General features: G+C 37.8%; 1 protein-coding gene and 1 pseudogene across 1 annotated transcript; both read right to left on the reverse strand.

The window, feature by feature from the left end:
- Positions 1-354: 354 nt before the first annotated feature.
- Positions 355-1,779, reverse strand: LOC113306425 (putative F-box protein At5g62660). The gene has a single exon (XM_026555365.1). It carries the CDS (start codon positions 1,777-1,779, stop codon positions 355-357), a length of 1,425 nt encoding a protein of 474 aa, XP_026411150.1.
- A 9,246-nt stretch (positions 1,780-11,025) lies between these two features.
- Positions 11,026-11,125, reverse strand: LOC113307133 (annotated as a pseudogene).
- Positions 11,126-12,036: the final 911 nt, after the last annotated feature.

Consider the following 12,036-nt stretch of genomic DNA (forward strand, 5'->3'; position numbering starts at 1 on the left):
TCGATTGAAAATTATTATTTTCTCATGTTCTTCTCTTCTTCTCCATTTTTTTTAATTGAATAGATATCATCAAAATAGGGTTCATATGGAAATTACAGTGCTTTGTTCAGTTAGGACGCGTTTCACAAAAATCTTTGTTTCTTAACACGAAGAACAATGCGGTTCAATAAAATTTAAAATTAGAAAAATTATATTTTTATATAGAGAACAGTATAATACGGACTAACAATGTCGGTCAAAGTTTTTAACCGACCGAAATGTGTAACTTACTCCAGCCAACTAGCTTAAACCAAAGAAATACTGATCACCTTAGTACCTAGATGCACAAATCAAAAACTAAAACATATGAATACATTATACGTTGTCAGAAAGCGGACGCTCGTCGTTGGTTGAGCTCGAGTTAGGTGCCTCCGTTGCTGGCCTATAACTCCTTTGAAGGGTCAAAAGACTTTCGACATATTTTGTAAACTTGTAAGAAGGATGACCAATATTGACACCTAAGGAGTAGTTTTCATCTCTGGTGATTTCAATTTTGCTGAAAATCTTCTTCTTCCGATTGTACGAATGAACGAAAACAGCATCATGAAAACAAGCTTCATAACTCTGGACATCAAAAAGTTCTAAGATTAAGTAGTCTGTTGCCTCGACAGCATGAAGTCGAACACTTCGATAACTCCAGAGACGAGGTAACATGATATTCTCTTCTGTCCATTTGATGGTACTAGTATTTGTATTTTTGTCGCAGGCATCGTCAAGTATCCACAGGATGACCCTGTAATTGTCTGCGTTTTTTACTATAACTAGATGCCCATCCAATGACATAAGAGAATAAGACATCGGCCGATCAATGCCAATCATATCAAGGTCTGGTATAATTCTGTACTCCTCGCTCCCGACATCAAATGCCACTAGTATGGGACGATGGCCCTCGTACATCGTCCAATATATAGAACCATTCGAATAAACAGAACCATGTATATCTTTATGCTGGTAATAAGCTGACGGTGGTACCTTATCAATCCTTCTCCAGGCAGTGTCCTTGCCGAGAGTCAAGATCTCGCACATTTTGTAATCTGCCTCGTTGTCTTCAGTGTTTTCGTATAATGTGTACTCCCCGCACCCTTCAAATTCCTGAAGTTCCCATCCAGATATGATCCACATACAAATCACTTTGTATTCCTTGGTAGTAGGATCAAATCCAAATTCATAAGTACGATTTACATTCAATTCCGATAAGTCACACCATTTCTCTACTTGTGCTAAATAAGTTGATCTGATCCAAGGTGTTGCTTCTTGGGTGATGACATTGTATAGACAAGCGGCGTGATCTCCTTTAGTCTTATCACAGTCACTTTCTATTTTGTCGATTAAACAGATCATACCATTAATGGGTTTTTGTACTTGCTCACAAGCCAACAGTTCTTTATTCGATACTGCTTGAATGGTTGTTGTTGCTGCTATTATTTCTTTGTGGTTTGTGTCAATGCACAAGTTACAGTGACTCTCAAATTCTACGTTTTCGTCCCGAGGAAAAGGTACCATGAGATTCCTGATGACGAGACTTGGACTTTCTGATATTATATCTTTGCTGATAGAATAAAAGAGACGTGGACTTGTTTTCAGTTGCCGGTGATGGTGTGAATTGGTCAACCACGCATCCTTTTCAATCAAGGATTGCCAAGATTTGGAGACGCATTTGAAACGCACAAGCGATTTCAATGGGAGTCTGCTCAGTATGTCGCGTAGTATTTGCTCATCAATATACCTATTACCCTTCATCTTTTTCATGGTGGACGAAAACGAAAACTTCTCGACAAAAAACTGTAGGCCGCGTTTGAAACTACTGATACTAATACTGCCTCTATTTACAGGCTTCGAACTTTGTTGCAAAATAGAACGGAAAAACCATTTCTAATCCTGATCGGAACCACATTCAAGGTATATTTTCGAGCGCCTTGGTTTCCTGATATGACATGTTTCCTAAAATAGAAAAAAGGACGTGATATTGCGTATGAAACGTTTCCTCATATAACTCTGTTTCCATAAATGTGCCTTGGTGTAACTTGGCGGCATGGTTTATTAGAGGCGGCATGGTTTATTAGGGACGGCATTCTAATAGGACAAAAAGGGTCATTACATGATTATTCAAGGTGTCCCTTATAAAAAAATACTGGAAATGACAAATTAATCCTCATAATTGATATTCTAGTTTAATGATGATAATCAAGTTCAGTGTTAATGATTAATTTTACTTATATTAACTCAAAATCAAAACCAAAATCATATTTTTAGAGTTAAAAAAAAAAGTTTAGAGGAGAAGGTCAATCTCAATCAATTGAAGAAATTAACCAACAAAATGAAGAACCAGGACCTGAAAATGATCGGGTATACTTTTAAATTAGTCCCAACTAGCTTTTTGTTGCTCAAAGTTATCTAAAATATGTAAAAAATTCATTTTTTTTTTTACATTTTCAGAGCTAATTACGATTGGAATTTTGCTCATAACCAACCGTAAATCGAAGTTACGGTTCGTAAAAGATGAACTACCAACCGTAACAGGTTAAATTTGAAGAAAACCCAATCATAAAACCAGTTACGGTTGGTAACCAAATGCTCGATACCAACCGTAACTGAGTTACGGTTCGTAAACTTAAATGGCTACCAACCGTAACTGAAGAAAATTTTTCAGATATAAGAACATACGGTTGGTAATTGAACTATTTCCAACCGTAATAACATTAAAATATCCAGTTACGGTTCGTAATTGAGTTAAAATCAACCGTAACTCACATAAACCCAGAAATTTCAATTTCAATTTCAATTTTCATCTAAAATCCTAATTTTTGATAGAAATTAAACTTAAATCGAACAAAATAAACCAAATCGTAACTGGGTTTTCAAAACACACCTCATATAAGTCATTACACTACACTTGATTAATTTTCGAATCGTCAATTAATCGAAGATGATGAAATTTTGAGTTTTAATGGAGGTTACGGTGTATGGGAGGAGGAGAAGAGAAGAAGAAAGAAAACAAATTTTCAATTTAGTTTTGATTTAGGTTAAAAAATGGGGAGGATAATCTAGTTAATTTACACCCTTTATAGGACATCCCCTAACCAACTAGAGGGACATTACTATCACACTGCCGCCACTCTAATAAACCATGCCTCCCCTATAACAGGTTACTTCCTAACATGACCATGTTTCCTAAAAAAAAGAAAACAGGACGCGATATTGCATATGAAACGTTTCCTCTTGTAACTCTGTTTCCATAAATGTAGTTGTCTCCTAGTACCAAGAAGACACAAGGAAAAAAGAAAAAAGGACTTCTGTGAGTATTCTGTTCATATCAATACTTCAATAGGCTTTTCGTACGTTAGATTTTTATGATTGATACCGTATTATAGATTTTCTTTTTTCCAGAAAAGTTGATCTTTGGGTACATATTGTGATGCAGGGGCATAATACGATCTTTTAAAGTATTTTTCTATTTAGGAATACCTTAGCTATTTTATCTCTTTTTAGGAAGGGCGTTTTTTATCCATTAGTCTAGGGTTTCTCTCTTTAGGTTATTTGCTAGTATAAATAGGTTATTAGGCCCTTCTTAGAAGGTAGGCTTTATTATGATATTTTATTAAACTTTAATCTAAAGATTATAGAAGAGTAATGGTTTTTAACCTAGACTCAATTATCTAACGTTCTATTGTTATCAATCCTATGTTCTACTCGTTTATCTTTGTTATATTGCCCTAGGTTAGTGTTCTGATTTCTAATACTGCATCAGTTGGCGCTAGAAAAAACACACACCAGCAAACCCTAGTTTCTACAATGGTAGGTAGAGATAGAGGTGGTGATAGAGGTACTAGATACATTTATTCTACTGAGTCAAGAACCTTGATTGAGGACATGTTGTGACAGAAGTTATTGCGACAGGGATGTGTGAAAGCTCGAATGGAGATTCCGGAGAGTCGACGCAAGCCTTTAGATTCACCGGAAGGAGTTTCTGAAGAAGATGAACACTCAAAGGTCGATGTAAAATCGTCGTTATGTTGTTCATGAGAATTCAGTATTCTCACAACGCACCCATTTGTTTTCACCGGAAGGAGGATCATAGGATGATGGATACACGTTTAATGAAAATCATTTTCATAACCGTGTTGTTCATGAATCACATCATGGAAGGTTGAGGAACAGATTGATCAAAACCTTTGACTTGAACACCAGACAGGTGAAAGTTGAAGTGGATGATATGTCTGGAAGAATACATCCTGAAGATTTCCTAGATTGGGAGGCCGACATAGAGAAATATTTTGAATGGCAGCCTATGACAGAAGCTCCTAAAGTGAAGTTTGTCAAGTTAAAGTTGAAGGGGTCAGCACTACATTGGTGGAAAAGACTACAAGAAAGGTGTGTGAGGCAAGTTAAAGCGAAAATCAACACCTGGAATCACATGAAACAGAAGTTGCGAAAATAATTTATGCCACCAGATTACACAGAGTTGATGTATAAGAAGTTTCGCTTGCGACAACGTGACCTTAGTAGGAGCACAATAGCGCGCAGCACATCAATGGCTGCTCAGATTACAAGTGGACTGCGGAAGAAACGAATCAGTTGCATTGAAGATATTACTGATGAAAACACGTTGGGGGAGATGGAATATGATGAATTTGTCGATGAAGAGCTGAAATATGATGAGTTTGTCAGTGGAGAGCCAACATATGATGAATTTGAGAGTGATGACGAAGTGGTGGTTGATTGGGACTTACCACCACTCTACGACTGTGATAGTTACCCAGAAGTTGAAGAAAAAGTTTTGTTTACTTCTGCTAGTATTGTTACTTTTACTCAAGAAGACAATCCAGAAGTTGAAGAAGAAGTTTTGATTACCGAAGGTCCTGTTTATACTCTTATCAGCGAAGAGACAAGCATAGTATGTATTCAATTAAACCGAACTCAGTTTGTTTACAAGAATCAAGATACATATTTAGAAAATAATCTTAGTTTGAGATCAGATTTTTGTACGCAAAAGGAGATGGTTTGTCGTAAAGAAACCTGTAGAGATAATTATATCAGTAACATTCGTGGGAGGAGTACAGTGATGTAAGAATTACCAAACATAGTAAGTATCCCAATACTGTGTTATGATAATGAAACTCAAGTTCCATGTGTGGTAGAAACTATAAGTTCTGACTTGTATATGAAGAAGTTCGGTCATAGGGAAACTTGGGAAGAAAATTATAAAAGTAGAATTCGAGGTCGAATTTTCTCTAACAGTGAGAGGGATTCTGTGACTGAAGATTCCTTTGCAAAGAATTGTGATGAGTTGGGGCCGCAAGGTGAGATTCTTAGTTGCACTGTTACTAATAAGCTGAGTGAGGATGCATACAAACATCGTCTGCAACATGGCACTGATCCAGTAGCACTGTCATTGGACCAACAGATTGGAGAGAAAAGAGAAGCTTATGATGATGACATAACACGTATCCATCACGAGGTGTGTGTGATCACCAAAAAGAAGAACACAATGACGGTGGAAGTTTCTTCAGTGATTGGCAGAAATTTGGTACTGGATGTTGCGGCATGGAAGAATGGGTCACTTTCAGTAGAATGTGTTAACAGTGAGAACTGTCATGGGATGTTGGATAGTTGGGATTTGATGGGTGTTTTTGTATCTGACAATCATAATTTGGGTTTGCAGAATATTTCTAGGTGGTCAATTTATAATGAAGACATGACCAAGAGACACCAAACTCAGGCAGAAACAAGCCAGGAGTTACTGATAGACACATTTTTGTGTCTAATTTGTCTCGATTCTATAATTGATAGTGCTCATTTTTTTACTTATTACGGTGTTTTATGTGTGTGTAGGTATTTTTGGCCAATAATCATTTTTGGAAAAATCGACTCGAAAAGTTAGTAAAAGCGCCCGGGGGACACATGCTATTAGGGCTCTCACTATGGATAAGGGGTACCCAAATTACTAAGGGGCACCCTCAGGACACCCTCAAGGCAGCTTCTATTCGCACCCCTGCTCTGGATAGGGGGCGCCTCTTCTTCACAATTCAAATGAAGCTTTTTGGTGGGAAGCTGTTGCAGCAGCGAAGCAGATCTGGAGATCGAATTTTGAGCGATTTATAAGGAGATTCAATGGCATATTTTCGTTGGACTGGACTTGTGATAGCATAACAGGGTCGCTGTGATTGATTGGACCCAACCAATTGGGCTAGATAGGCTGGGAGAAGCAAACAGAGGAGGTGAAGTTTATCGGAGTTGTTATCGTCTTTTGGGTGAGATTATGTCGGAGTTTGACGTGGAGATGGATTGGGATTATCTTTATTCATCGAAAAAGGGTTGGTAATCCCTTTAGATTCGAAAATAGAGGAGGAAATCATCGAGTTAGCTAAAACAGGGAGTTCCGTGTATTCTCGTATATTTTGGTTTATGTATGGAAGTACCAGAGTATTTTACGTTATGAATTGAGTCCTTATTCAGTCTACATGGAGTACTTGAGAGTTTGGAGAACCAAGTTGACGCGTAGATAAGATTGGAAGGGAAAGAAATCCCGAGACTTGAGGTGGAGAAAAAGATAAGAATAACCGAGGATTTCTTGAGATTCAATCAACCTGTGGGATATAAAAGGAGTTCGGATAGGTCATAAAAGGATTACGAACAGTTTGGGGTAGTTTAGAGAACCAGAGGAGACAAAAATCATGAGTTGCAGGAAAGTTGTTCTGCTGGTGCTGCTGAAGAACACGAAGAACATCAACCCACGCCCAATTTTCGTAAAACACTGTCGTTGTTCTACAACACTTCGCTTCTATTGTTACTGTAGCAGTCTTATTCCTTCTGTTTCTCTTGTAACAGTTGATCTGCAACACATATAAACGTTGCGATTGAACTGTTTTACTCCCTTTGAGTATCTTCACCTTTGAAAACACCTTTTGAAATATTTTGAACCTGTTTTTGATATGTGGAGCTAAATGATGAGTTCCAAATATTGTATATATTTGCACATTTTTATTGGCATTTAACTCATCATTTGTGCACTAACCCTCCATTTTATCCCATATTCTCTGTTTTCGTTGTTTTCAAGAATAAATATTTTTGTTAATTAATTTTGCATTTTTAGGTACTAAATAAAGCCTGGTTAACTCACGGAGCGAAAAGAGCAAAGAAACGGCAAAGACTCCCGCAGAAAGGCAGTGAAGATTGATGTTTGCAAGAGCCGAATCAACTAAAAGTGGGCTTGAAGAGGAAGAATTGTTCTTAAAGAAGATATGGGCTTGGCATACCCAAGGCCCAAAACCCTTACCCAAATCCATTTCCAATATCCATACCCATTTCCATGAGAGACGTCAAATTGGATCCACCACATCATCCCACGGTCGCCTCATCATCGTGCATCAAACTCTGAAGATCATGTCAATCATCATAGTATCTAACTCCCATCTAAGCCGTCAGTTTTGATGTATCACACATCCAACGGTCGCTCCACGCCTGTTTCCCTCGTGTCGTTCGATCCAATCCAGATTCGATCATCCAACGTCTTTCATTTGCTGTTCATCAAACTTGATGTTCCGCTCAAAACCATAGCAGAAAACACTATCACCCTCAAACAAACACCCCCTTCTCCCCAAACTGTCGACTTCATCTCCCCCAAAAACTCCATCTTCCCCGACCTGCTACTGTCTGTTTCCTCCTCCACCATACCTTCTCTGCCACCATCGGAACCTCCAGCACGTTCTTTCCTGCCACCACCACACCCTCCTACATCACCAACCTGTCTCACTAGCCTAGCTCTCTTACCAAATTCACATCTCTCCTCACTGAACCCTAGATGTGAGTTTGACAAGAAAGCTCGAGCCAGAGTTTCACATGGAGCAGACAGGGAGCAGGAGAAGAAAGAGAAGCATGGGTCAAGTCGAGCTGGAGTAGTTGGTAAGAGTAATTTTGATTTTCGAAACCCTAATTTCGAAATTAGGTTTTGTACTTTTTGGGAATTTCTGTGTTATAAACAGAACAAGATGTGTGTCTGTGTAGGTGTGCTTGGGTTAGCCGAGTTACCACCAATTAGTGGTTCTATGTAGTTTAATTTCTATTTGAACTTCAATTTCAATGCCATTTTAATTCTCTGTTTGATTTTCAATTTCTGTTTTAATGTTCTAATTCCTCTTGCTAGGGTTGAGATGAAGTCCTAATTTGCTATTTGTTGTTCATGTTTTTGAAAATAATCTTGTTATGCTTAATTGTTTAGGATGAAATTTGGTCTTAGGACTTCAACACTTAACTTTCACAGTGTATGTAATGCATCCATTGTAGTTAGAATTATTCTGTGTTGTAGAACTGCAACTCATGTTTAACAGCATATATGAACCTTTTGATTAGATGTGCCTTGAAAAGACAGTTAATACTTAGGAGAATTACCTTAGTTGTGATTGAATCATCCATCTCAAATTGACCTTAGATATGCAGAGGATTGACATCCCTCTTATTATCAGTTATAAGGATAAGGTTAGTGTTAGGAGCAGAACAAGTAGTGTAGGTTAGTGGTGGAATGAAAGGCCCTAGTACTCTTCTCATCATTTACTCAATCTCCCTGTTTACATTTGCTGTTGTTTCCATTTGATCTCATTATTTCCCCCTTGCTACTTCTCACTCCTCACCGATCAGTGGTGTTCATAACACCACAAAATCATCTTTTCTCACTGTTTCATCATCACTGCCCCTTAGGAAGACCAGTTAACAAGCAAGCTTATGAAAAAATTAGCAAATATCCCTCCAAGTCCCTGTAGAACTGACCTGTGCTTGCCCTGTGTTGCTTTAGACACTGTGCACTTGCAGTTAGATAAATATAGTGTTGTTTCCAGCCCTATCACTAAACCCCATTGCTGCGGCGATAGAGGAAGCTATTTTTCCAATAAAGAGTAGTATTTTCTATTTATCTTATTTATTACAATTATTTATATGATTATTTGCCTTGTTTGAGAATTGTTTTAATGATTTTTATTCAACAATTGTGATTTCCATTGATGGTATATGCTTGGACTTAGGTTTTTGATATCCCATGCTTTTGATTTACACTTATTATTTTAAAAATCTACTTATTGCAACATCTTAGAATCAAATTAAACGAAAAAATTGAATAAATATAAATATTGGATTTAAATCACTTAGAACTTGGAAAATAGTGGAATCTTAGCCTCAGTGTTCTTTTAATATTGATAATAACATCATCTTTGTTTGAGTTTTCTATTTTTGTTTTAGAATTTAAGTCTATATTTTATCCTTCGCAAGTCTGAGGATCGAACCACTTTTATCACTATCTACAATCACATCAATTTTTGGCGCCGCCGACGCGGATTTGCTTTTAGGGTTTTTAGACTTCGTTTTCTTTTATTTATTTATTTATTTTTTAGGTTTTTATTATTTTTGTTCTTTTTTACGTTTTTGGGTATTTATCTTTTGTCTACAGGTTTTGGATCATAAAGAGAATTAAGCCAAGGAGTTTGATGATTTCGTAAAGACTGGAACTTAAAGCATAAAGACTTGGAGCGAAAGCTTAAAGCGAAAAGAACGGAGAAGAAGACAATTTCTTTTTAGATATTTTATTTTTTTTTATTTTTTTTTAGGGTTTGTTTATTTTTATTTATAAAAAAAAGAGAGAGAACTGTATTAGGGTTTGTTATTTTTGTATTTTTTCTTTTCTTTTTTGGACACTTGGACATTGGACTTTGGACATTATTATCTTTCTTTACAACCCTAAGGAAGGTTTGGTTTAAATATAAACTGTGTGCAGAGAAGGAAGGTGATTACGATATCGCCTCGGCCCCTCGGGTTCGTACATGACATAGGAGTCATGGCCCGAGTCGACTTCAACGGTTCTTAGCCCGTCTGGTACGGGAGGTAAGTTTTCGAAACACCCGCGAATCCCCTGTCAGCGGGTTTACTGTATTCCTTCGTTTGCATATATGCTGAGGACTTGAAAACGGCTGCTTTAATTTCCTAGTAAAGGGAAAGGACTGGCCATACAAGATAAGGGTTCGGATTTCATCACCGTTCTCTTCTTGTCCGCCTTAGGAAAATGAAACCAAACGCGAACCTAAGCCTAAAATTTTGACTAGTTAGAGACCTATAGAGTAACGAGCTTAATAGGAAAGTCGTTCGAAGAATATTGGTTACTCTTTTGAGCATACTTCGAAGTTCTTGAAGGTTTCTGTGAGTTGAATGCGTGACTGCGCCGCCTTGTAACCGGTGAGGCCTTGGGTATCAAAGCTCCACTAAGCTTCCCTCGCCTCGGTTCAACTTACTTTGACTCGGATTGATTCCAGAGGGGTTTGCTCAGATTGTAACGAATTCCTTTTCGAAAGAATAGAAGCTGGTCTAGAAACATTCTAAGTGGAGCCATCATGCTTTTTGTTTGCTAGAAATTTAGGCTTGATTTGGTTGAGTCATCCTTGTTTTGTGTTTGCATAGAATTCCCTACCTTATTCTGTTGCATGCCTGAACGTAAAAGAGACGCCCTAGGTAGATTTGTTAAAGAGAAACCTAGTAGTTATAAGCGTCTTGATTACCTCAATTTAGAAAGTCCGATTCGTGAAGATTCCGTTTTTGAACGTCCGTTTCAGGAAAGAATCCCTGATAGTCCAATAGCGCCAGAAATGGCAACTTTGAAAGCCTTGTTGAATCATACTAGGACTACTCGTCCCTCCTGTATCAGGTTACCTGAAACTGAAGCAAATTATGAACTTAAGCCTGGAACCTTACAGTTGCTCCCAATCTTTTTAGGAAAAGAAAATGAAAACCCCTATTTCCATGTTAGGGACTTTGAGGAAATTTGTAGTACCCTGAAAATTAGAAACCTTGATGATGATGCTTTAAAACTCAGGTTATTCCCATTTTCCTTAAAAGATAAAGCCAAGTCGTGGATGTATAGTTTGGCTTCCGAATCAATTGAAACCTATGGACAACTTACATCTACCTTTTTGAACAAGTTTTTCCCCAGGAACAAAACCTCGTCTATTAGGACGCAAATCTGCACGTTTACACAACAGGAGGGAGAATCTTTGTATAGGTATTTGGAAAGGTTCAATGATTTATTAGCCCAATGTCCTCATCATGGTTTAGAAAAGGTTAGGTTAGTTCAGATCCTTTATGAGGGTTTAGATTATCCCACCACAACTACAGTAGAGTCCATGTGTACATGTGGGTTTGAAAACCAAACAATTGATGATGCGATGACATATTTGCATGAAATCTCCGAAAAGACCCAATAGTGGGAAAGCAATATGGTACCCCATAAAACAATTCTTCTAGGCAGAGGAAACGTTAATAGGGTAGAAGAAAGTTTTGAATCAGACGCCAAAATTGTTGCTATAACGAAAAGGTTAGAAGCCTTAGAAGTGGGTCACACTAGTGGTAGATTGGAGCCTTTTTGGGAAGGCTAGAATAATGAAGATCAAGCCAATGCTCTCTATAATAACACTAGGTATGATAACCGTCAGAAGTTTGACCCATATTCAAAAACCTATAATCCTGGTTGGAGAAACCATCCGAACCTTTCATGGTCTAAGGGCCAGAGTCAAGGTCAGTTTAGTAATTCTAATGCTCCCCCATGTTTTGGTTACACTAAGAATTCATCAGGCCCAAAAAAAAACGACTAGCTTAGAGGAATCTATTAAGATGTTAGAAAAAACTCAGGATATGTTAGCAGAGAGCCAAATTAGTTTTCAACAGTAAACCAAGCAGAACTTTCAAACTAATGCTCATAGCCTTGCTAAGCTAGAACTTCAAGTCGGCCAAATAGCTAAGACCTTAAGTGAGAGAGATAACGGAAGGCTCCCTAGTCAGACTACCCCCAACCTTATAGGAGTTCATGAAGTAGGTGCAAAACCATCGAATCAATTGAATGCTATTAGAACCCTTAGGAGTGGTAGAGTAGTAGACAATCAGGTAACCATGCCCGATAGTGAACATACTGTAGTTCACCCCTCAGGATCTCATCCCTCAGGACCACTAACTGAGGGGACTGATAAA

Source organism: Papaver somniferum, chromosome 8 (assembly GCF_003573695.1).
Source record: "Papaver somniferum cultivar HN1 chromosome 8, ASM357369v1, whole genome shotgun sequence".
Taxonomy (NCBI): domain Eukaryota; kingdom Viridiplantae; phylum Streptophyta; class Magnoliopsida; order Ranunculales; family Papaveraceae; genus Papaver; species Papaver somniferum.

What these genes read in the sequence shown, in the direction of transcription:
- LOC113306425 (XM_026555365.1), bottom strand. Translation starts at nt 1,779, where the DNA reads ATGAAGGGTAATAGGTATATTGATGAGCAAATACTACGCGACATACTG.